Raw genomic sequence first — 26,742 nt, 5'->3', positions numbered from 1 at the left:
ATGAGTGATCAGAAAGTAAATAACCACTAAATCAATTGATATCACTAAATAATCACCATAACAATATAGAGATTAGACCAGAATTTGCTCTCTCTCTTTTTTTTTCCCCTCAAGATAATTGCTACAACTGCTTATCCCAAAAGCCCGAGCTGTTAAGCAACAGCCAGAACAATGTATATCAACACATTACAACACCACCCGGCACGTGCAGACCGACTCACATACACGGTTCTGCACATGACACCATCACGTGGCACCAAGGGGGGCACAATCAACATGTAGGGGCAAAACAACATATAACACAAACCCCTCTCACACTTAACATGGATTGAACACCCGACCTCCCTGCTCTAGTACCATGTTACAATTTGTTCGTTACCGTTTCACCTAAAAGCTCGAACTGTTAGGGAAGGGCAGCATCAATGTATACATCAACACTCCCCTGCACGTGCAGGCCAAGATCCCATGGTCCTTGCACATGGAGCTCACGCGGCATTTCCTTCGCGCAGCACCGAGGGAGAAGAAATGTCGGGAAAAACTCTTCCGATGCACTTCCCAGGAGTCGAACACTTGACCTCCCTGCTCTGATACCATGTTCGCTACCATTTCACCTAAAAGCTCAAACTGTTAGGGGAGGGCAGCATCAATGTATGCATCAACACAATCACTTATCTAAGAAGCTCAAGCTGTTAAGTGAGGGCCACAACTATGTATATCCACAAGTTACAACACTAATTACCATAAAGCCCAATAAAAAAGAATTCACAAGATTAGCAACTTTTCAAAGCACAGAGCTTACTCATGAAGTTGGAAGAGTGGCCAACCAAGGGAGCAGTTTTTGATGGACGAGGTCAGGCCTGTCATCATGGGGACAGTGCCCTACTCTTTCCAGTACACAGACGCTTACATTTGGCAACCTAGAAGGCAAGGAAGAGAAGTATTTCCCTACAGGCCCATCCAGAGGAGTAAATGGATCTTGATCACCCCATAAAACCAGAACTGGGAGAGAGATTCTTGGCATTAACTGCACTGGACTTGGTCCAGGTGGACCTGTCACAATAGAAATGAATGCATCAAGTGCCCCTTCATCATCAGCTGGTCTTTTGATTATCTGCATTTTCAAGAACACTCAAGCATTTAGTCACTATGACTAGATGTTCAATATGAATATTAGAGTGAAGTATTAATTTACCTCCACCAGATCATCATCAACAGACTCCTTATTTCCATATACAGACAATAAGATGTTCCTGAGACTCCCTCTGGGCCAGTACAAGCATGAGATTTCTGTGTTCAGCCACTGGGGTTGGGGTACAACAAGAAATAGGCACTTACCTCTGCTTGACACGTTCAAAGATTGTTGACGCGATGCCTTTTTGCTTCAGCAATAAGTCAAACAACAAAAGCAAAGGCAACAACAGTTTGATTCTCCAATCATCAACAATTGCTTTATTGTTCATGCCACCGGCGCAATTTAACAGCACAAGCCCTCGAACCAGGCCGTGCCTTGATTCTGATTTCAGAAAAGAAGGCACATGCAAAGAACAGTGACAGATTTCAAGAATCATGAGCAGTTCAAAGTGATCCATTTACAAAAAAAAAGTGAATATTCTTTCTTTTCAGCCAGAGCCTTCTGGAGATACCTGTGGCAGCTATGACACAAGCAAGGCTTCCAACAGAATTTCCCATCAGCACAGCTGGATTCTGAATTATTTCATCCAAGAAATCCAGGATCAGCTGTTCACAGTGAACAAGCGGATCAGCAGAAAAGAAAAAAAGTGAAACGATGAAGGCCACTTGCAGATAGATAAAACCCCACATAGGGCATAATAAATCACATACCTGAGCCCATACTTCCATTGTATAAGCAAATCCTGCTGGCTTATCCGAATCACCAAAACCAAGAAGATCAATGGCATAAACAGTGTAACTTTGAGCTAGCACCCTGATATTCCTAACACCTCCATAAAAAAAAATCAAGGATGAACACTTTTAAAGGGAAAGGTGTAGAACAGTACCACAAAAGTAGATAAAACCAAAATATAAGAAGCCCAAAAAATGACCATAAGAGAATGTTATCAATTCTCACTCTCCCTGGGTTGAAGTGGATGGAAACTAAATTGAAAAAATACTAATGATATGAATAATAGACCAAAACAAAAGTAAAAAAAATAGAAAGAATTTATGGTGAGTGATGTTCATCAGGAGAATCAAGTGTCAAATGAAAAGGGCATCCACATAGAAAATTCAATCAAGCAGGGAGGTTGGAAGTTAGCCAAATCAAGAATGGTCTGATAGAAGTCATTGAAGGGCTAGGTTAGGAGGGGGATCACAGCAGGTTGGTAGAGGAGAAAATCAAGGGGGGGGGGGGGGGGGGACAACTTAAACTCATGCTCAACATACACAATAGAGGGGGCTGGGATGGTTATTACAGAACAGAGAGGAGCTACGGTGTCAGTGGTGCTAAGCATGGATTGGGAGGGTGGGGGGAATAGAGGGGGAGCAATGACTGTTGGCCAGATACTGGTTAGTACTAGGGAGAGGCATCCTCAGCTTGCGATGGGAACTATTACAGAGGTCGAAACAGGCAGTCGGGCAAAACAGGAGAGTTTTGTAAATTGATAACGGTCATGTCAGTGGACACAAGATCCAAACTCGAGATTGGAAGACTAGTCAAAAGAGGCCTGGTGCTATCAAGGATGGAAGGATTAATAAGCCCATGGGGTGCATTGGTGGGGGGGCCCTTTGGAGCTGGAGGGAATTGGGTGAGAGATAGGCCCAAGAGAAGCGTGATGTAATGGAGTGGCAAGCCCCACACTATGGGCAACCTCTCATTGAGACAGGAGAAGACGCGTGATGGCATTGTGTATTCCCAGTGGGTCCCCCGTCCAAGGAACCATTACAAAGAAATAAATGAGAGGTAAGGGGAAGGGTTGGTTCGTGGACTGAAGATATGGAAATCCTAGGAGCAAGGGAATGCAGGAGGTTGAGTGTGCGGACGATGGAGCAGATGATGGGCGAATGGCAAGGAGTAGACTCATGGAGAAAACGGAAGCGGGAACCTGAGGAGAGTGACATCTTGAGGAGCAAGAGGGATCTAAGTTGCTGCAGCTAGTAGGAGGCAAGGTCTCGAGAGCAGAGCTGATATTGCCATCAACGTCAAGTTGTAAAGCTGAGAATCTGCTGTTACCCAAGGACCTTGTTGGGTTATTGACCAATAGTATAGGGACTGAAGGTCCAGTGAATGCCATATTGGAGAACCAGATACAGACATTTCTCGGTTCTGCTGTCATCTCCGACGACGGTTTCTGGCCCTGCGACGACTGGGTGATTGGAACCCAAAAGAAGGGTTAGTGCCAGGGGAAAGAAGTGGAACAAGGGGTAAGTTGTAGGGTAGTGGTTCAAGGTTGCATGGGAGGCGGAGGAGTCGGGAGCTGAAGGGACATCAGGGCCAACACCGTCGAGACGATAGGAAAGCATAGATTGGAGTCATGGCCAAAAAGTTTGTGGATCAGGCATTGGGGGGGTCCATTCATATGCGACTTCTTTCTGGAATGAGAAATTTTCTCCCCATCATGCTCCGTAATGAATGTTGGTTAGGATTCCTCTGTAGAGACCTCAATACAGATACAGGCGTAAGCAAGGTGGTCATTCCTCTTGGTTCTAGCGTTGGTGTAAAGGGGAAGTCCAAGAAGCGAGATTCATAGAGGAATGGTATTTAGTTCAACACGATGCAATTGCAGTTTTCGGTTCCATTGATGGAGAAATATAGTTTTCCATCCAACTTGCCATGGTCCTCCTTCCAAAGCTCGTAGCTTATCGTGTTCATTGAAGAACTTGAAGATGAAGAATCCGTTATCCATTAGATAAATCTCAATATTTCCTTGTAACCTCCATTGTTTAGTGAGTGCGAGCTTGCCGATATGAAATGGTGGTCGACTTTCAATGAAGTGACCAACCAAGGACTTGAGTCAGAGAGAGGCCTCATCGCCAAGTAAGAGAAGTATTTTCAGAGGTTGTAATATATATTCTACACTACAAATAGAGAGGCTCTGTCACTCTAGACAAGCCAATTGATTCTCTCCAATCTTTTTCTTCTCCTCTCAACTTCAACTTGGTATCAGAGCCTAATCCTTTGGGATTATTTTTTTTGCTAATAGAGGCTTCGGCCTCCCAAGGTTAAGCATGGTAGATTAAAAACATGTCGCCTCCACCCAAGAAAATGGTCCTCCAATTCCAGATCCTTCCAACAAATTTGCTGAAAATTTGTTGTGTCTTGGGGTCTACCCCTCTCCATTCTGTAGCCCTCTTCCTCCTCTCCTTGAGGAATGGGTTTTGCTTGTTTGTATTTTAGTTCTTTTTGTCGTTGCTTCCTCCCCTATTTTAGGGGCTCCTTGTATCTCCTTTTCCCCTTCTGGTAATGAATTTTATATTCACCCAAAAAAAAATATGAGTTGAGTTTCCAGATTCCTGGTGGGAAGTTGTCAATGCTTTAGAATGTCATTATATCTAAGAATTTCCAGAAAACCTCCAAACAAGCCATTTGTTGCTTCCTGTTGAACTACTTTACATGTAATCTTGCCAATCACTAAACTTTCTTCTGAGAATGTTCGTAAACAATCTACAGTGTCTCTCCTCCCACAGGCAGCAAAAGCCTGCAAAGAGAACTCCTCTCCATAGAATTTTTCTTCTCTCGCTAAAAGGTATCAGGTGCCAAAACCAACATAACTCCTTAACATCTGCATAAAATCCCAAGCCATTTGGAAAACCATCAGAAAGTGGCAACAAACATTTTCAGCAAAGAGACAAAACAAGGAAAGATGGTGACTGGCTCACTGTCTTACTTATACATCAAACACAGATTGGGAGAAAGAAGCCAAGTTGCCATCTTGTGTGCTAATTTCCATCCCAATATCCTGCATGTCAAAGTTATTCTGACCTTCCATTGCATCATTTTAAGAAAAAGTCCTCTCACATTATTCCCATCATCAGAATGAGCAATAATACACAACTCAATGAAACAAGATTCAGAAGTAAATTTACTCTCGCCATTAAGGGTCCATAAGTGTTGTCTCCTCCTTCACTATCAAGTTCTGAAGATGAGAAACATTCTAGGTCAGAAGTTTATGTGGACCAGGTAGAGGGAGGAGTCGAAATTCCATGGACTGAAACGGCAAATCCAACAGGAATAAGAAAAGAAAAACCAAATGACCAGAAGTGCACTTCACTAAGAAGTGAAGTGAAGTAAAATAAAATTTGCAATGCCAAGTGTTCTGGGTGCTATGAAAACATGTGGGTACCACAACATAGAGAAAGTAAGAGGGGGAAGAAAACTTTATGAAATTTTGATTGACAAGTGAAGTAGACTTTAGTAACTAGGTGCAGTATGCTTTTAGGTTACACAAGGTCTTCTTGGCTATGATTAGAAAACATTCCATTTCATTTTTGTTTTTGCTGTACTTCACTTCAAACCTAAAAAGATGTAAAGTAAAGTAAATAAAAATGCCAATCTATGCTCACCGCCAGAGGAGCAACATGATGAACCAATGATGTGCAAGGATAGTTTTTTAATTCATTTTTTAGCCATATTTTACTTTGTTGCCAATATGGGGCCATCCCTAGTGGTGTGAGGATTCGCCCACCAACCAATTTCCCTGATGCGACAGTTAGGTAAATTGTCCCCCATTGGAAGCTCCTTTAGTCAGAACTCAATGTTTGGGTGCTTGCAACTAATTTGCAGTTGCTTTTTCCTTGACTGACCATTAAATCAACCACATGCATTTGCACATAATTAACTAAACGGGAGAGTTGGATATTTCTAGTCAGCTTGATCTCAGGGACTTTCAATTGAATAATATTAGCAACCAACGTCATCTAAATTCTATTGCATATAGCAGTGATGACTATGATAACAACATTTGATGGTTATAATGATCTTGACATCCATCGGTTAAATTATCCAAGTTGTATAAACGGAAGATAAAACGTGTGTATAGTCTACAACTCCCACAAAGGTTGGGGTTTGTCTCTAGATTTAGGTGGGATATTGTAATTATAAGTCGTTCAAATTCTAGAGAAAATGTGCATATAATCAAAACTAGTCTAAAAGGGTTTGGGTGTTTATCTTGATTAAGACGGAATATCACAATTTGGAAGAAGAAGCAGTAGCGAAAACGAGAAGGGGAACGGAAAAGGCACACACATAAGCACATGAAATTCACTCTTACAAATAAATAGGAATTCCTTCAAAATGTACTTGTTAGAATATACGAGAATTATTTGTTATAAACTGTGAACCTAACTTCGTTAAAGGAAAGATGTTTAAAAAAAAACAAGAAGAAAATAAGAGAAACCAAAAGGAAGAACAATTGTAGCTCGTAGGACATGGAAACCAACGAACGGGTTTTAAGGATGTGAATCCAACCTGCGCCAATGGGCGATAGAAGCCCCGAAGCCATGAACGAGAAGCAGAGGAGGTTGAAGGGAATGATCTTCGAGTAGGATTCCGTCGCCATGAAGAGGAGGAGAAGCAGGATGAACAAAGTAGTTGATGACGTGGCCCTTCCAACGCCATTTATTGCACCTCTGCCTTATCTCATTCACGTCTAATACGGTATTGCTGCCGCCGCCTTCGCTTCTAATTGGAGACGCAGACGACAGCGAATAATTTATTATAAAACGCTGGTGATGGAGAGAACTTGCTTTAAAGCGATGCAGTGCCTGCCTTATAGTACCTGAATATGAGGGACTAACCGGACGAAGATGACGAGATGAAAGAGGTAGGGTGGGCGTTGGTGGGAAGAACAATGTTGGACTTGGAGCAGCAATTGCTGTACCCTTCACCATTTCCTTATCTTGATTGAACTCTTTTGAACTTTGAAGAGAGAAACACTTTTAAACAGTTTTACTAAAAGGCTAATATTTGCATGCCAAGAAAAGAAAATTTGTTTCTTTTATCCAAATTCCTCGGTGTCGCAAATAAATAATGGGAAAATTTTTCACGTATCTTACCTGAGCTATAACTTATGTACACTTTCACCAGTGTGATTTGAAAAATTTTACGTACCTCCCCAGATCTCCAAACTAAATAACAAAAACCCCCAGGCCGTTAACTATAAATGTTAAATGTTAAAATTTTGTTTTAATTGATCAAAATAATATCAACCATTACCCATTTTTTAACGGTGTTAATCTTTGAAATTTTTTTGACCAAAATACCCTTTACATTAAAACATAAAAAACCTAGATTGATCCAATGACTGAGAGAGAGATATTACCCAATCAGATTATTCCAATGACCAAATTTCTCCTAATTTTTAAATTAAAATTGATTAAAAAAAATGCAACATCCACAAGTTTCCCAGGGCGCATAGTGGACATCACCATAAACACAAACACTGCAGCAAAGCTCATCAAACCATTTCTCACAAAGAAAACAGAAGGGTTTGTTTAAGATCGATATCAAAAAATTAGAAAAAGAGAAGGAAAAAATCTGTGTTTGGGAAGGGGTGCAATACTGCAATGGGTGATTGCTAAGATGGGCTATGAAACCTGCAATACTGCAATGGATGATTGCTGAGATGGGGTATGGAACCTGGGGAGATTCTAACCATTATCCGAAATCTAATCCTTATCTCTCTCTCTCTCTCTCTCTCTCTCTCTCTCTCTAGCCCTCTTTGACCACGCAGAGCAGACCTTCCACACCCAACCCCATACCTCATCAACGTTGTTGGCGTGCTCAACCCCAAATCACCCACTGTAGCCAATGGCGCCATGGCCCATTGAAGACTTCGGAACCGGCAAAAGAACAAAAGGGAAAATATCTCTACCAGTAGAATAGATAGTATGTCTGGAATTCTATATGGATTCTTAGATTTTGGTAGTTTGAGACTTCAACTTTCAACCACTACTTTCTCTTAATTTAATGAGTAATTGCAGTGAGTATGAATACTTTTAAATTTGATTTTTGGGCAGTGGGGAAAATTTAATTTTTCTCTCGTTTCATCATTAACTGAAGGAAATAGGAATGAGACGATGATCATGGGTGAAGTGTGACCTATCTATCACCTCTGTTATTGCAAGAAGAGGAAGAAGAGATGGATGGTTTTGCAGAAAGAAGAAGTAGAAACAGAAGGGTTTCGATTCCTTTACTAACCTGAAACACAAAACATCGTTGGAAAAGAAAAACAGCAAATCCATTTCAATGGTGAAACAAGCAATAAGCAAAGAAGGGTAGATTTGGTCACCGAAATAGGTCTCTTTTCAGAAGATAGTAGGTTGTAGTGGATGTTTTCCATGGTTGTCTAGGTTGTAGTGGATGTTCTCCATGGTTGTCGATGAGTATGAGGAAAAAGAAGGGTTTGTGGGTGTTCTAATTGAAAGGATAGATTAGATATTTTGCCACTAATAAAGACAGAATTGTCTTTTAAATTGCTGACATCATCACTTAATAACTCTTAACTAACGGTAGGGGTCTGTCTGAAATTAGTTTGGTAAAACAAAAGATGACACTGATATTATGGTAGTTAATGGATGTGCTTTAAAATATAGGCAAATGTCAGAGGTGGCGTTGATAATTTCCCTTGATCAAAATACCCTCATCTTCCCTAAAACCTGCAACTTGACTCTCTCTCTGCAGTGTGCAAGTTGTAACTCTATTTGATTGAAACAATCAATAGTGCCATTGCAAAGGTCACAAAAGTCATGGGGGAGGGGGAGATCGATCCTTCTGCTTGATTTTTTAGAGCGAGGGAGGATGGCGTACGTGAGGGTTCAAGCCGGCGTTCTGTGTGAGTGACAGCCATAGACACAGTGGTCTTAGCACTTCAGATGTCATTGTCTCCCTTCAGAACATTCCTGAGACGCGCTTCGATGCTATTGATCTTCTAGGAGTCTTTAATTGGAGACAAAGAGTCACATTCCTTGACATAGATGAGAGACGCAATGCGTCCATTGTGAATCCACACTTTGGCTTCCACAACATTGCATTCAAGGTCTACTAGGAGTCTAGGACTGCAAACACCTCTAAAAGGAGACCTGGCCGGTCTGTTCCCGTTAATTCCAACGCCGTTAGGCCCTTGAAGCAGTCAGATCTGACGGAATTACAGGTACCAAAAGACTGTAACAGATGAAAAAGCAAACCCATGTTTGCATTTCCTTAAGAAAGAATTAAAAACGGAATGGAAAATTAATGGTTTTCAATGGCAGAACAGGGAAGAAATCTGAGTAAGAGGAAAGTGTAACTAAGAACAGACGGAGGGATTCAAGAACAAGGCACCCCAATTCAACTTTGGGTGCTGCAAGATTGTCGTTCTGAGCCTAGATTCCGACAAAACCGACGAGGTGGAGTTGCAGAATGCGATCAAGAATGCCATCGACCATCTGGTTCCCTTTGATGCTTCTCTGGCGGAGTACTCAAGTTATGCCGACACTTCCACCTTTCCAGGGCATTACGTACTCTACTGGGAGCTTCGGCTTGGTGGGTCGACCCTAGTTCCGCCGTCTGTCTTCGAGGATTGCTGCCTCACGGTGGAGTGGTGATAGTTTTACCATCCCTGTTGTTCTTCTCGTTACCGGTGGTAGCGTTGGAGGTGACATTGATGAGGGGTTGAGAGGGGTTCGATTCGACGGCAGAGTCTTATTTCACTATTTAGGGTTTTATTTTTCAAACCTTCAACGATTTTGGGGAAGATAAGGGCATTTTGGTTAATTAAGTCAACAGATTGGGTGTTTTTGTTACTTAGTTTAGAAAACAGGGGAAGTACGTGAAATTTTCACATAAATAATTTATAGAGAATGGATCGTGTGCACGTACATCTAAGAAGTAACCAAATGTCTTTTGTTTTCATAAATAACCCTCCTCCCCTTGTAAACGTAAGAAATGAGACATGTGGTTGCCTCTCTCACATGAAGTGAAGAGGAATTGAAATCCAATTTATAATCTTATTTTTTTGTCATTTTTAAAATATTACACAATTTTTTTAAGAGGATAATAATATCATTTTACATTTATACTTGAAAAATGTATATCACAATTCACAATAACACATTTTGATAATGGCATTTCAAATTATTTTTGAAAACCATTTTTATACTCTTTATTTCAAAAAAAAAATTTGAAAATAGGAAAATTATCAACGTCACCCCTATGGTTTACCTTTATTTTAAAGCACCCACACGAAATATGGCACTTATCAGCGGCTCTCTTAATCGAGAAAAAAAATTACACACCCCCTACCGTTAGTCAAGGGTTGTTAAATAGTGATGTCAACATATTAATTTTTTCTTAAAGACAATGCTACCATTATAATGACATGAATTACCTATGATACCCTTCCAATTAAAAAAACCAAACACCCCTTTCTTCCTCAGCCGAATACCTCAACTGGGAAAACATCTCTGCTATGTTGTGAGCACTATGGCGACCCTACATTCCGAAGACCAAAGAAGTTGTCGTCAAACATGAGGCTGCTTAATGTTGAAATAATGGAGGGTGAAAAGTGGTGCTCAGGCGAAGGGTGGGAGAGGTATCGGAGAGGAGTGGGGTACCACTTGAGGGGGTTGTGGGAGGAACGAGAGTGGAGGGAAGCAAGGGTAATTTAGAGATTTAGAATTAGGATGGGAAAAGAGGAGGTGAAAGGTTGTTTTTTGGGAATCAGAAAAGAAACATTGAGTAGGGGAGTTTGAGTAAATATAGGGTAAGCATATGGAAGTGATAGAAATTTTCCCAAAACAAAATCAATTAAATAGAAAGTTACCTACATCATAGTGAAGTAACTAGATAATACTATAATAGTTACATTTACATGAGTTATAATAAAAGTTAATTCCAATAAAAGATCAGAAAGTTCAAATGGCCAGTCTATTTGACTCCCGTGTGTCAAGCAAGTGCATAGATCAACTCTATCAACCAATATTTCTACATTCTGATAGCCTTGTTCCATGGCAATACACAAACCTTCCATGGTTCGTCTGGTCTTTTTGTGCCAATACATTCCATAAAACACCACAACTCAAGGAAGCAAAGTGAAACTTGGACTAAAAAAACATTTCAATACAGCCATCACATACTAGTATAGGACAATCAGTAGTGATCAGGGCTTGGTACTGATATAGAGACCAAGGAACAACGCAAGAACCATGAGAGAGAGGCATGGGGGATTCTAAATAGAGCATGATTAGCATACCAAATATATATGAGATGTAGTTTGTGACGAGGTGAATGCGGTTGATGCTAAAACACTAACTGATTCCTAGCTATCTAGATAAAATACAATGAAATGGCTGCGATGGAGATAACTCGTTTTAACATCCAGAGTGGAAAGCTAGGTAGAATGCGTAAGTTGTTCAAAAAAATCCACCATAGAAGAAGCCTGGATATATTCAGTACGTAAACCCAAATTTCCTACAACCCAAATATGTTTAGAAAGAGAACATGAAATAAAAACATGTCAAATTTATTCACAATTATCATGGCCAAAGGATGTAAATGGATAATCGAAATCCAAATCCGAATTCGCATCTGTATCTGTTTAGGGACATTCGTATTCGTTTAGAGATATCCGGAAAAAAATCCAAATACTCCGATAAAAATTCGTCTAGAAAAAAATCTGAATACATAATAATAAAAAATCAAGTAAATAATGATTTTAAGGGTTTATGAAGATTCAACAGGTTCTAGAATATGATGAAAAGAGAATTATGATCTAAGAAATATGGATTGAGATTGAATTGTATCTGCCAAAGGGAGGAAGGTCCGGGTTACACAAGGCGGAGATGTAAACGGATGGTCGAAAATTATGGATCAAATATACTATATAGGAATGGAAAAGTAATTAATGAATAAAGTCGAACTAGACTTACTGGTTTCTTCTCCCTTTTCTATTTCCTCCATCATTGGAAAAAAAATAATTAAGCCAAAAAAGGACTGCAGACAGAGAGAAGGCACTTCTAGGGTTTTGATATTGGTGAAACAAGAGGTCCATGTATTAAAATAAACAAAATAAAAAATATAAAAAATATAAAAAAAAAACATAATTCCAACTGACATAGTGAGGGTAACCAAACATTATTTCAGATGGATTTAAAGTGATTCTAACTCACAGACTCAGGGTAACCAAACAGTATTTCAGATAGATTCAGGGTGAATCCAAGTGACAGACTCAGGGTAACCAAATAGTTTATTCAAAAGAATCATGTCACAGAATCATGGTAACCAAATAGTTTATTTTCTAGAATTACGATTCATTTGATGGTAACTCAAATAGATGACAATCTCCAATCAGACAACATCCAAAGGATTTACGCAACCAAACGCACTCTAAGACGTTCTAGTTGAGGTTTCAAAATTCGGACGCAACACAAGTTGCCCTGTGAAACGGAGTAAAGAAATGAAAAAACAAAAATTTCAAAGAATAAAATATAAATGTAAAACACAAAGAAAAGGTAAAGGCGAAGGGCTTGCATACCCAGATTTCTGGCGAAATCAAAAAGAAATGAATGAGGTTCAACGAATTGAATCAGCTTGAATTTTTTTAAGATCTGATTATCAGTTGAAACTCAAGGGTTTTGGTACCTTAATAGTGTTAGAAACGACTTTTGAGTCTTTGTAGTCCTGGTTTAGTAATCTCTTGCCTAATGAGTTTCCTCTTCAGCAAGAGGAAGGCTCCCACAGCCTGAGGCACCAGAAGAAATGAAGGCGGAGCAGAAAAAAGAAGAAATGAGGAAGGACCTCACAACTTGCAGTACAGCAAGAGGAAGATGGCCCAGAAGAAATGAAGGCGGCCCCCACAGCCCACAGCACGTCAAGAGGAAGTTAGTCGTCTAGTCTCTTCATCTCCAGACCCTTGAAGATGATGGAGAACAAACGAAGGTGGTGGCAATGCAGTGAGAGAGAGATAGACTGCGGTCTTTTAGGGGTTGGAGGAGAAGGGTTTTACATAGACCAATTTGAAATCACATAGATGCCCTTGCTTCAAGAGATGTACTGTACAAAACATTAACTATGAACTAATACTGAATCACCGACTGTACAATATAAATGTAGGCACTATCATGTGATCAGACTAAAGGAATGATACAACAGAAATATGGAACCTTAAGAACAGCAAACACCTGATGATTAATCACTTCAAACACCAAAATTGTGCAATGAAAGTCATTTGGCTCTGGAACCCAGGCTGTAGCTTGTTGAGCACGAAAATGTGTTCCTGAGCCCGTCCGTGATCAAACCCACCATCAATCCATCCTGTAAGCCCAACTGTGGTACTTCAGAAAAGCTTGCACTGCTTCCTTGATGGCCAAATTTGGAACCAGCTGGTGTAGCTCAAGTGGTTCCCGCGTGACTGGATCAAACTTGCCAACCTAATTCAAAACTGAATTAAGAAACCCATATGGAAAAACATAGACAGGCCATACGAAGAAAATGCAACTAGGAAACTGGAATCACCTTCTGAAGATGATCAAGGATCACAGCCCTCTCATATGTTACTCCACTTGGAGTGATGACGGGATCACGGAAGATATCAAGAGTGATTTTACAACATAAGTAGTCCGGCACCTAGATAATGTAAGTTAGCCCCCCCCCAAGAAACTGAATGCAAGATAAAGAAAGAAATAAGGTGTGCTCAATATCTGCATATCACCTCAGTTGGTGTGTCGGCCTCTGCAGCTTTCCTAAACACTTCCTTCAAAGACTTCAACTGTTCCATATGTGTATTCTTAGCTTCGCCTTCACCCATTATGTATTCCCCTTTTGAAGAATCAAGTTGATATTGCACATTTAGAGCATTTTCACAAGCTTCCCTGAAAAAGTAAACCCACATTACCTAAGTGGTAAGATGAGACTAAAAGCAAAATAAAGATGCAAGTACCTCGGCACATAGTATCACCAAAAAACTCACTGAAGAAACATACTTCAAGCTTTGCAGCTTCCATGTTCGTTCCGTAGATTTATACTCCCACTCCAAATATTTCGCCTTGGCAAGCTCCTGCCAGATTTCCTCTACCATGTAACTCTTAGGGTTTGCACCCCTCCCAAGATCCAAGGCCTATAAAAAGAAGTTGATTAACTTAATTAATTTACTTGCTAGTGCAGATAACAAAATCAATATCTCAAGTTCTAACATGCTTTTAGATGCACATTCTCATTACTTCATGGGTTTGACACCACATAAGGTATAATGCTCAAAGCTCTTTGTGGAACGTCTTGTCCTCTATAATGATTTAAGATAGTTCAAATGAAAACAGAGGTATTTTCACACAAATGTACCTCTATAATGATTTAAGATAGTTCAAATGAAAAGAGAGTTATTTTCACACAAATGTAACGTAATTCACAACTAAACCATTTCATGTTTTACCTATTGCGTCAGCACATGTGTGTGTGTGTGTGTGTGAGAGAGAGAGAGAGAGAGAGTATTATTTAAGAAAGCTATGGTGTTCCCTGACCTCCTCCCTCTACTACTTTCCTACAGAATGGACGCCAATAGGGATCAAATCAAATCCTTTGAGAAGATTATCAGCACAACCCTAGTAACATCCTAATGCTAACAATAGAACTCTTCCCCATGTTAACAAAGAATAATGGTTTTGCCCTCTCACAAATGATAATTATACCTCCTATGGACTACCATTCAGCCCGTAAATTTTTGAATTCCCCGAGTACTATTATGGGTTGAAGACAGATGTTCATCACACAATGTTGATTCCTCCATTTTGCAAAATTCAAGGACGAATTTTTTTCAATCAGGGGAGAATTGATGTAAATAAGTCACTTAGAGGACTTATTTTATTGAAAATAAGTTTTGGGTTGGGTTATATATGTGTTGGGCTTTTGATCCCATCGGTTTATTTTGTAATTGGCCAATTTAATGCGCCTAAAATATGGGTAGAAAATAGGAAAATGGGATTTACTTCCTTAGTTTAGTTCGCGTCCTATTTTGAGTTTGTTTTCTTTATTATTTCACTTTCTTAGTCAATTTAGGTTACCTTATTAGTTAAGGATAGGGTTAGGCACTTAGGCCTTTCCTTTTTAGTGTCTAAGTCTATTTTTGAGTCTTCTATATAAGTTTGTAAGGTACACGAATTTGATTAATGAAATATTGGTTTTAGCCTTTGTTAAAATCCTGAGATAGGTTGGGTGAGATGCCCAGGGTGACATGCCCATTCCCTTCCCCATCCCCTTCCATCGGTTATTGAATCCAAACCCTAATTCTGTTCAAATCGAGTTCAAGAGTGCTACAAGCTGCTGGGATTTCTTTGAACTGATTGTCACATTGATTTCTTGAAGATTATTACATCAAGATCATTGCTGCGTCAACAGGTTACAAATTTGTGGTTTTTCTATTTGTTACTTCAACCAAGGAAATTGTTCCCTCATTTGAGTTTCCATTGTTCTCTTGTTTCCCTTATTCTTACTTCCCTTTGTTCACTTGGTTCCCTCATATGATTTTTGTTTCCATTGCTCTCTTTCTTGTTCTTTGGAGATTTTCTTTTTGATCCTGCCTGGGATTAGACCTATTCTGGTCTAGTCTTACATTATTTTTTCTTACCAGAAAAAGGATTTTAAATTGCAGCAACAATAGTTGTCAGATAGACACCAAATCCAGGTCGAGTGGCCTCTCACAATAGGGCAACAGTGCCCTAAAATCATATCAAGATCTGATGGTCAGATCAAATTCAATTTCAAGTACTGACAAAGAGATAAATACACGAAAAACAGAGTACCGTAAGTCATGAGAGAAGAACCTGATTAGATTATCTTGGATGCACTGATGATTCCCAAATCAAGATCGAGTGTAGTATCCATAAGGGTTAACAAAACCCTAAATAATAAAGAGAGTCCGATGGGTTGATGAACAATGAACTCAGATTTAAAATCTGTCCAATATGAAAGGTAGAAACAAGGTGCCGCCAGCACTTGTATTGATGTCAATCAATTTATGTAGATGATCAACTCCATGGAGCTCAAAAGCAGGTAGTGTTCTTCAGGTATGTAGCATAACAAAAAATATATATATTAGTTTTTAGACACACACTAGATCTACATAGTAGATAGTTGCAGCAAGGGGTGGCTGCACACCACAGGAGAGGAATCGAAATAGGATCTCCCAAAACAAAGATGAAAAAAGGTTGCTAGCACTAATTACCTAATCTCTGATACCATGTGACAATACCAGAAGAAGATAACAAGTACGAATAACAGAGGACAAGTGAGAGGAATATGAAGAAGAGGAGGATGAGAGAGAACAGAGACTGCCGCATGTAGACAGAACAGTCAATATCCCTAGCAGCAGTCCATCGTTGTATATATATATGTCAAGCACTAATTACAATACAGTAAGGACTGTACAGTCCTTGCTGAAGTAAAGAACAACTAGGAGACTAACTAACTATCACTAATAACATAACTCCAACTAATGACTAACTACTGACTACCGCAGGGACTGGACAATACTACCCCCGTGGTATATTACAAACACATAATTTAACAATCTCTAACTATCCCTATGCCTAACTGCCTCACCTCCATTCGAGATTATTGTCTAATGCAACTGCCATGGAACAAGAACTCGCCGAGATCTCTGTAATATCTCGGTTTTTTTGAAAAACTGAGACAAAATGCTAGGCGAAATGAGAAGATTGTCTCGCCGAGATCTCGGTCGAGATCTCGACGGGAAACCTTGGTATACAGACACTTATTTATGCCAAAAACCAGGACAGACAGATATTTATGCCAGAAACCAAGACAGACACTTATTGATGCCTAATATCATTTAAGTAAATGAAATAATATTTGTTATCAATTCATTTACTTTAAGATATTATTCATAAATAAGCAAATACCCCCTATTTGAATCCAATAAAAATAGTTAAAAATCAAATTCCATAAGGATAAAAAGTCAACCCCCCCAGTTCAAGAAAAAAAACTGGATTTTCGACGGTAGGTGCAATTTTCAACTTTTAAATGCTAGGGGTTTGAATGAAAATATTTTTTTAGACATCAAAACAAATGAATATTTTACCGCACTTTTGGTTTTCATCATATTAAGATTTATGGAATTTATAGATTTGAGAACCCCAACATTTAAAAGTTGAAAATTGTACCTACCGTCAAAAATCCAGTTTTTTTTCTTGAACTGGGGGGGTTGCCTTTTATCCTTTTTGAATTTTATTTTTTAACTTTTTTTTTGGATTCAAATAGGGGGTGTTTGCTTATTTATGAATAATATCTTAAGCAAATGAAATCATTTACATAAACAATATTAGGCATAAATAAGTGCATGTCCTGGTTTCTGGCATAAATAAGTGTCTGTCCTAGATTCCCACTAAGTCAAACTCCTATTTGGACTTTGATTTTGGGAAATCTGATAACCATTTGTGTTTAAATAGCCGAAAAATAGGCTGTATACCAAGTTTGATGATCAAACTAGGTCAAAAACCCACCGAAACCATCAAACGAGTTCAAAAAAAAAAAGTGCCCCAACTCACCAAGACCTTGGTCCAACTCGGTTTTTTGCCAGACCGAAACCAGGTCCGAAACCGAGTTCTCGAACCATGGCAACTGCATCACGGAACACATACCACCCCATACCAATTCCACTAGCCAGATTTGCCACATCACCCTTCCACGTGGAACAACTTTATGGACTTCTAGTACAAGCTGAAGTTCATATGTTGCATATCCATAAAAATAAAAAATAAAATTGATTTGGAAGATATAACACATGCCTTGCCCGTACACATGTTGATGTTGTCTCTGCATAGATATTTTGGGTTGGGTCCAGGTATCACAGCATGTGTGATATCCATGTCCAACGGAATCATCCACAACCTAGAGCTAACAGTGTGGAGTCAACTGAGCATATTACTGTGCATTGTCATTATGTTCATTGTTCGTGGTTGATGTCTGCGTACCCAATCCAGTTGATCTAAATTGCTAATCTTGTCAAAACCCTAAGGTTCTGAACTGAAGCAGTTACAACCTCCTTAGAGACAAGGTGATGTAGATTGATGGAGGAAGAACCAGCAATCAACAGCCAGCCCTGGAGCACATCGAACCAACCCATTCTTGAGCTCCATATGGGCCACCAATGGATCATCGTGGCCATTATTAAAAAGGCTTGTGGCTTGAATCTTAGACCCAACTAATGGGCTAGGTTTGGATCCATTCTCTAAGTGACTTGTGTGGGAGCCTTTTGATCAGTTTCAATTTTCCAGTTTTGTTTCTCTTTGGTAGGCAACTACAAGACAGATTTTATTTTGTAACTAGTTTCTATTTTGATACAACTAGTTTCTAATTTATTGGAATGTAATCGGTAGCGGATTCCCTCCCCATGCAAGAGGGGGATTTGGGAAGCTATTAATAAAAGAGGGGCTGTACTTCAACCCCCCCCCCCCCCCTCGACTTGATTGATGAAGAAGAAAAAAATTTGGTTTGTTAACCACGGATGCTGTGAGATACAGTGAGTAAGTATGATACCTAGGTTAGTGAGAGACTGACCAAAGCCATAAGTGAGAGGCCTTGGTCATATCCCTCCCCACCTTCTTCTTCTTCTTCTTCACTCCCATCTTCTCTTAGTATCTATTTCTTTAATTGCAACCTGAAACTGAGGAGTACAGAGTGATACCGAGACCTGCTGGAGGGATTTATCTTACTGTTGCATGCTCCATTAGTTAACTGTGTGGTGTACTAAAGACTTGGAGACAGAATACCCCTGCGGCACTGTGGATCTGTGTTTTTTTCTGGCAGCATCCTTCAAGTTTGTATGGTTCCACTTCCAGCCATCAACTCCAGTCCTTGTAGTATGTTAATCAACTTAATCCTTCCTTCAATGGCTTCCTTCAACTGTAATTTCCTAGCCATTCAATGGCTGCAAGTCCTTGAGCTAATAACCTTCTAATTCTGATTCTTAGTTACTAATTTTGGACCATTGCCATATCTTATGATCTAGCTATTAACATTGGCTGAAAATTTGAAGTGTTAATCCCTCCTAGGTACCCTACCTTCAACTGGAAGGATCTTCCCATATGATTCAACTAGTTGCTATTTTGAGATATCATCTTATTTCCTGGCATTTGAGTCTTTTGTGTTCTGCCGAAAGCAGTAATTTGTCTTTCTGTTTGCTCACTGTGGTTGGGTATTTCATGACTGTACTTTGTATAAGATCTGAGGCTATGCCAGTGTTGCAAATCCTAATTTATTAGCATGTTGTTGGGACTGTTATCTACTGTTCTGTTGCTGGGATAGGTGTTATAACCTACTGTTTTGTCAGTATAGAGTGATCCTATTATGGGAAAGGTTCCTACTTGTCTAGTTGTGACCTGGTCCTACATTACAAGGTATACTCCAGAGACCATCTGAAGCAAGAGTCAAGGACGAGATGGCAAAGGTAACAAAACAATGAAGGATGCATCATGGGCAAGCAGTAGGAATTGTACTCTTTCTTTTAATTCCAACCTCCAGTTGAACAAAAGGAAATTATTTAACAGGAAGTGTTTAAAAGCTAAAAGAAATTGTATAGGCCTAAAAAATGACATTATTTTCCTGGAACGCACCATAAATTTGGAAAATAAGTTCCTATTATTTTTTCTGGCTGCTATTTTCCAAAAAAGTGTTTGCCACTTGGTCAGTGATATAATTCCCACCCATGCGGAACAGCACACCATCATGTGCTCAGATTCTTTTCCTCGTGCAACCATGCCAAAATATTCTTCTTGTGATGTACAATCAAGAAAAAATGCAAATAGCAAACAAAACAAAACAAGAAAGTTTGATAAGTAAAAGCTGATTTTCTAGGATTTATTGTTTTTCCCAATGAAGCAAATGAAGCCCTAATGAGAGATTAATTAGAAGATGATGTTTTATGATTTCAAATTTTATCAAGTATCCAGTACGATTGGAATAGAGATGCTAGTTACAATGATGTGATTTATTTTGTCCCATTTGGGTCCAAGAGACATTTAGAAACGGACTCAGGGGCATCAAGAAAGGGTTGGATCTTTTTATTTTGAAATTGAGAATCAACATGTTTTCCTTCTCCATAACATGACTTGTATCTTTGCTGCTTTTTCCTTCATCCAACTCTGGTATCAGAAATTTCCACTTTTGGAATGTGTAACAACCGCTTATCCCAAAAGCTCGAGCTGTTAAGGATCTACAACAATGTATATCAGCATACAACACCACCCCGGGCACGTTTAAGCACACACATACACACAGTTCTGCACGTGGCACCGAAGGGGCACAACAACACATAACACAATCCCCTTGCACTTACCAGGGATCGAACAACTCACCTCCTGGCTCTGGTACCATGTTACAAACGCTTATCCCAAAAGCTCAACCTGTTAAGTAAGCTTATGCAGATCTGAAGACCTACATTCACAAGCAGCGAGGCCAAAACGTGGCCTAGTCTGGTTGATGTTTGGCTGCTTTCATACTTGATTTACGTTGATGTTTTGTTATAATTTTCAATTGATTTTACAATTGAACCATGGTCCATTTTGGTCCAATGTTGGTTCAATTTAAGTTGTCTATTTAAGTAAGTTGATTGTGCTATGTAATTGAGTCGGTTGGGGGATTTCCCAATCCAAATCAAAGTCTACTTCTGGCTTCATACATAAACCATGCATGGGGATCTCTTTCTTACTCACGATTTTTTTAAAAAAAATTCATAGAGCTGCAGCTGCAACTTGTCTTCTTCAGCAGAAGAACCTTGTGTGTTTTGATCCAATCGACAACTTGCGGTGAGAAGCCCGGGTGGATCTACATATGTTCTTGTTCTGCTACTAATGTTAGTTATTGATTTATCATTTTTATTCTCAGATCTTAGCCATTAACAGGAAAGCTTTTTTCTGAAAATTTCTGCAACTAGAACCAAATCTTCTAGAAGTTCATATGCAGCACTTTTTTTGAGATAAAGCAAACCAACCATCTGATTTGACTGAAACTGTAACCGAATCTTAAGAACCCTAACTTGAGAACTCGATTCAAGTTTCACTCAATTCTGACCAGCCGATTGGCTGCTGGAGTGAAATCTCTGTACTATCCTTCACCTTGTTAAAACCCTGTTTTCATAGCTGATTCAATTTGTGATTTGCTGAACCTATTAAGCTACTGTTTATAGGTTATTTTCATGTCTGAAACTCTGCAACCTATCTTCAACCTCTGAATCCTAATTAGAGTACTTAAATTACTATTTTACCCCTAATCCTATTGCCACTAGGAATCAACCATAATTGCTGATCAAACCATCCGATTGAGGTCAGATTTTCAGCCAACCTTACGATTCCAATTCCCTACACTCGACCTTGGTATCAGCCCCATCCAACCACTTGATTTTGTGCTATTAAAAATCTCCCTAATCTGATTAAAAATTGTGCAATGGCTTTCGCGCTAGCAGCAATCAAACTACAGTGCGTGCTAATGCACAACGAAGGTCATAGATCAGCTAGAGCTCAGGTGCGTGCTAACGTGCGCGGAAGGAGATGAAATCGTTCTCCGTCCCTCTACCTATGAACGTTTTGTAAACCCCATCCTGATCGATCCCTATCGAAAACCCTTAAGGGAAACGGGCCTACTCTACTGAAGTCGTCGTTATTGGCTACTGATTTGACCAATCAAACCACTACTACAATAGTAAGGGTTACAAAAAAGTATATCAGCACACAACAGAAAGATTGCAGTATAGCTTGTTTTGGCACAAGTTCATTCCTTCTCCGAATACTGATCAAAGACAAACTCTTGGATGAATACTAAAAATTGTTAGGAATGCCAAAAGTTCTTAACTAATAATGATAACATCCAACCAGAAATCACATCACTTATCTTAAGAGTACAACTGAACTCATCTCAACTAATCCTTTTCCCAATTAAATGGGGTAAACAAAATGATACATAATATTGAGAAAGCAAACATTTCCATCTCCCTCAAGCTCTCCTCTTTGATAAAAAGGTTTACTGTTTATATTGTTCTGGTATTTCTTGAAGGTTTCAGTCGAGCAACAAGTTGTTGCGCCAGAGATCAGCAAGTTTTGACTAATCATTATAGGAAAGCCACATAAACTGACATGACTTACAAACTGTATTTATTTTATTTACAAAAAAACTGTTCTTCCATGTTGCCTCGTGATTTGGAAAATAATTCTGTGTAAACCTGTGAAGACAGAACGCCTGAACCAGGTTTTGACTTTGTGTAGTGCCAAAATGTCACAAATTCTATTAACAGAAATTTAAATATTAAACACTGCCACAAGATACATGATTTGCTCATGAAAGGGAATTAAAGGTAAAAAAATGAATGTAGCTTTTGATATATAACTATATAAGCGAATGAGCATCGGGAGAACTTGTACAAATTAAATAAAAAATATTAAGAAAGAAAATTGAGAGGGAAGGGTGCTTACCTTCTCAAGTTCCCTCACTCCTCCAGCATATTCTTTCCTTTGTAGTAATGCAAGTCCCAACATATAGTGTGCCTGTCACTCATTGAAGCACGTCCAACTTAGTGGCATGTATGGATTATATAAATATTATTCAAAAGACATATAGTGATTCCAGTTGTATCTAACCATAGCACACCAAATGAACAAAAAGGCAAAACACCCAACAGGAAAAGTTTTTTCCACAATCCTCTAGCCTGCGCATTCACCAAAAAACAGCAAAACCTTCTGATAATTGGAAATATTGGAGGCAGAAAAAGAGTAATACATATGACTAATTATTGAATTCTTTCCCCAAAATATAAGTAAATGATACATGACTCGAAAAAAAAGGAGCTCTATTTAGTTGGAGAGAAATAGAGTTGGACATACTTACAGGAACCTGGGCTGTAGGACAAGAAGACTGTGACAGTCCTAGTTTCTGCTAGGAATATGGAATCCTAGCCCCACTAGGATAAGGAAGGAGTTCTCCTAGCACTACTAGTAAAAGGAAAGTAAGCTCCAAATCCAAAGTACAAGAAGGCAGTGTGGCCCTAATTTTGTCAAATCCATAAGATAGGAAAACTAGAAAAGAATCACCGCATTTCATCTATCGAACCGTAATGCATTTCAAAATCAGAATTGACAAAGGAACTCATGCACAGAGAAAGTTCACAAGGTTGCAAATCACAGAGAATGTTGACAAACTAACAACCAATTAATGATTCAAAAGCCTCCAGCTGAGAGAGAATTGATTTCCCTGAGATCTGAAAGGTACATTTGCAACTTGTTAAATGTAGACCTGCAAAAACATCTCAGAGGTGATCCTAATCATACAATGAAGGGAAAAAGAACAAAGAAGTTTTATTATTAGACGCTTTTGAGTCCCATGATCACCAGGACAAGAGGGTGTGGACTTTGAATTCTAGTGTGATACTCACTTTCAACTCCTGTTTTTGTTCCTTTTTATCATTTGCTTTGCCCTGAGGATAACCATGTGCTCCTTTTACTCCTAGAGCTCTTTCGAAACCTCATGTTCCATCAATCCATCCAAATGTAATGCTTAGGATGGGAGACAGCCCATAAAAAAATTAAGAATGTAGATATCTCCGAGCTGAGGAGGGGAAGTGTTGCCTTTCATCCTTCGTATGCTTTATGTGCAAGGAGAACAGAGAATTGGTGATGCAGCCCATGAGCCCTTCACTTGGCTAGATAGGAATGATCCTATTTGGAGGCCCATTGATGAGCACATTTATGTGTGAAATCTTAGTGCCATAAAGCATGCATTTTTATACTTGGAACGGAACTACTCGAGGTTTTTGTTTGTGTTTTCAGGTTTTAGGTGAATTCTTGTGAAAATGAAGCAAATGATGCTAAGGATCCATTTTTAAGCTATTTAGTGGTGTTTGGCAGTAGCCGGAAGCGCCCAGGAGTCGAGAAAATCAAGTTTGGATTGAGCACTAAAAGAATCACGTCAATTAGTCAAATTTGAATGTGATTACAGTGGGCCCCTTAGCATAATTTTGAGGTGTTAATAGTATGGATGCGTAGTCCATCGAGTTAGCTTCGCAACAGTTCAAACGGCACTTGATTCCGAGCTGAAACGAAGAAGTTACGGCCGTTTCCGTAACGACGCACGAAAATGGTCTGCAGGGGTTTGTTTGTAATTATCAAAAATCGGCCGAGGACAAAATAAAACGGAAGTTCGGATTCGAGGGGCTTTAGCACAATTATCAGAAGCTATCTTTCCTGTTAGCTGAAAGACTCCATTTGGAAGGCTCTAGAGCAATCAAACTTCAACTTGAGATATCTTGGGCTCCCGAACTCCAAATTGGACGAAATTTGGGTCTATTTTGGGTGATTTTTTGCAAGGAATGCAATAATGAGGCTTATATAAGCACCCCATGCTCCATCTTTTTTGAAAGACAGAATGAGTAAATTATTTGTTGAGTGGAAACCTAGTCATCACTTTCTCTCTCCTTCAACTTTCCAAGGGCACTTTTGGAATTTTACTATGAATAGATTTGTTTTGAAAAATATTCTCTCATCCATGGAAGGTTGAAAAGTCAAAGATGCCTTGATCTCATTGCTTGGAGAAGACACCTACAAAGAAAAGGAAGCACAAGTTTAGAATTAGAAAGTTACTTTTTGAAAAATAGAAGGTTTATGTAGCTAGGCTTTTTATCTCTCTTAGTTTCTATTTCTCTCTTTTTTCTTGGGATTCAAGTAATGTAAAGAAGGAAGGAATATTCTCTTCTCTTAGGGAATATTTCTCCTACCTCTTCTCTCTTCCCTCTTCTCCTCTTCCCCCTATAAATACCCCTTGCCCTTTGGGTTGTAACTAGTTAATTTTTAGTTAGTTCTAGTTCAGTTTTTAAGTTAGTTTTAGTTTAGTTTTAATTCAGTTTTTAGTTCAATTAATTAGTGAAATTTCTTCTTCTCTTCTTTTAGTTTTTGGCTTTCTAAGTTCTAGTTTGATTTCATGCTTTCAATTCCATGGTTGTAATGCTTTTGATTCATGCTTTAATTTTATGTCTTCAATATGGTTGTAATAATTCTAGTTTAGTTTCAAGCTTTCTAGTCTAAGTTCCTAAGTTGATGACAAACCTTGGAGATTTAGAAGAGGAAGTCATGCAAGGTTTGTTCAAGTATTCAAGCTCTTCAACTACAGGTTTTTACTCTCTAAACTCTTCTATCTCATTCTCTCTCTCTTCTCTCTCATTCTCTCTTCTTCTATCTCATTCTCCTTCTTCTTCTTTTGTTTTTTTTATGTGGTTGTGGTGTGTGGCAATCTATCCCTTCCAATCCGTGTTAGTTTGATAGGTTAGATGGCTATGTGTTAGGACACCAATTTAATTCGTTAGATGCTTGTGAGTTAGGACGCATTAATTTTTGTTGGTTTAATTAGTTTAATTTGACACTTTAATTTGGTTCATTTTGCATTAATTTTTGTTAGTTTAATTTGACACTTTAATTTGGTTCACTTTGCATTACTTTAAGGTGAGGAAATAGGGTGGCGTATATCTCCTTTAGTTCGACCCGTAGCTACGATTAATCCGTACGCTTGCGGTTATTATTTTGTGCAAACACACATGCTGAAGAAAACCAGGGAAAGATCACAGGCTGCAGGTCTATATTTTAGGTCTAACAGGGGCTGGCGACAGTCTAAAGGGTTTAGTTTTTAGGATGTTGAGTGCTACAGTTGTAATTTGCATAGTTTTAAATTGATTTTTTTTATCTGTCAACAGCAACTTACTGATAACAACTAAACCAGCCAATAAATCAGCTTCAAACTACCATCGAAGGGAGGACTCTAGGTGGGTATTCCACTGTCACAACATGGGTTGGAATGAATGGCTTGATCAGGAGATAAAGGCCCACGAAATCTCCGCAGAAATCTCCAATATCAGAGAGCCGCAATACAACAAAATCAGCCTTATCCCAACTTAATGGGGTCGGCTACATGGATCCAATCAAACAAAGTAGGTAAAAACTGCGAAGTGAAAGAGAAGAATGGGAAAATAAGATGAGAAGCGAAAAATGACAAATGAATAAAGGAAAATACAAGAAAAGTGAAAGAGGAAAGAGGCACAGCCCAGCAAGTCAGGAGAATCTCAGCTAAATAGGGTGTTACATGGATCCTTGCCCTCCAATAAGCTCTATCCAAGGTCATACAGGGCACAAGACCTAGACTATGCATGTCCTTTCTCACAACTTCTCCTACGGTCATTTTAGGCTTGCCCCTCGCTCTTTTAGCTCCATCAATCGGAATCATATCACTCCTCCTAACTGGGGCGTCCCTAGGCCTCCGTTGAACATGACCAAACCATCTCAAACAACTCTCTCAGAGCTTGTCATTGATTGGAGCAATTCCCAAGTCATCTCTGATACGATCGTTCCTTACTTTATCCTTCCTTGTTTTCCCACACATCCATCTTAACATCCTCATCTCTACCACACAAAGCTTCTCAATAATGACACTTCTTAACTGCGCAACATTCTACCCCATACATCAGAGCCGGTCAAACTACGGTCCTAAAGAAGCTTTAAAGGAATATGTCGATCACATAGTACTCCGGACGTACGTCTCCACTTCAACCATCCCACTTTAATTCTCTGTGAGAACCATCTTCTATGTCACTTTCCTTATTAATGATTAACCCCAAATATCTAAAATAGTCACTTTGTGGTATCTCTCTTTCCTCAATTCGCACCATGTTAGTATTCATCATAGTGTGACTAAAATTACAACATCAAATACTCTGTCTTCGTTCTACTAATCTTAAAACCTCTTGTTTCCAGGGTTGGTCTCCATACCTC

At 39.1% G+C, this 26,742-nt stretch overlaps 2 protein-coding genes and 1 long non-coding RNA gene across 8 annotated transcripts in view; 1 reads left to right on the top strand and 2 right to left on the bottom strand.

The window, feature by feature from the left end:
• Positions 1-774: 774 nt before the first annotated feature.
• Positions 775-6,882, bottom strand: LOC122667636 (uncharacterized hydrolase YugF). Of its 4 annotated transcripts, none has more exons than XM_043864000.1 (6): positions 6,425-6,882; positions 1,843-1,954; positions 1,644-1,737; positions 1,336-1,513; positions 1,193-1,262; positions 775-1,111 (listed from the first exon to the last, which is right to left on the bottom strand). In XM_043864000.1, exons 1-6 carry the CDS (start codon positions 6,844-6,846, stop codon positions 800-802), a joined length of 1,188 nt encoding a protein of 395 aa, XP_043719935.1. In that variant the 5' UTR covers positions 6,847-6,882; the 3' UTR covers positions 775-799. The 4 variants fall into 4 exon arrangements, with proteins under 4 accessions (XP_043719935.1, XP_043719937.1, XP_043719936.1 ...); XM_043864002.1 differs by having other exon boundaries at positions 1,855-1,954; XM_043864001.1 differs by having other exon boundaries at positions 1,843-1,945.
• On the top strand, positions 6,368-26,742 carry LOC122667639. The gene is made up of 3 exons (XR_006333826.1): positions 6,368-6,497; positions 15,135-15,139; positions 26,725-26,742. It is a non-coding gene; the product is annotated as an uncharacterized LOC122667639 (long non-coding RNA).
• The window catches only part of LOC122667638 (E3 ubiquitin-protein ligase CHIP), a 53,165-nt gene continuing 39,411 nt past the window's right edge, over positions 12,989-26,742 (bottom strand). For 2 of the 3 annotated variants that reach the window (XM_043864004.1, XM_043864005.1), the window contains 5 exons: positions 22,408-22,479; positions 13,915-14,048; positions 13,644-13,803; positions 13,448-13,558; positions 12,989-13,362 (listed from right to left, as the gene is read on the bottom strand). In XM_043864004.1, the coding sequence (XP_043719939.1) occupies positions 13,237-13,362; positions 13,448-13,558; positions 13,644-13,803; positions 13,915-14,048; positions 22,408-22,479 (603 nt within the window). In that variant the 3' untranslated portion in view covers positions 12,989-13,236. The remainder of the gene's footprint in view (positions 13,363-13,447; positions 13,559-13,643; positions 13,804-13,914; positions 14,049-22,407; positions 22,480-26,742) is intronic. The other variant, XM_043864007.1, reaches the window with a different exon arrangement.

This window comes from Telopea speciosissima, chromosome 7 (genome assembly GCF_018873765.1).
Source record: "Telopea speciosissima isolate NSW1024214 ecotype Mountain lineage chromosome 7, Tspe_v1, whole genome shotgun sequence".
NCBI lineage: Eukaryota > Viridiplantae > Streptophyta > Magnoliopsida > Proteales > Proteaceae > Telopea > Telopea speciosissima.
The sequence above is the reverse complement of the archived record's forward strand: the minus strand, read 5'-3'. Positions and strand labels throughout refer to the sequence as shown.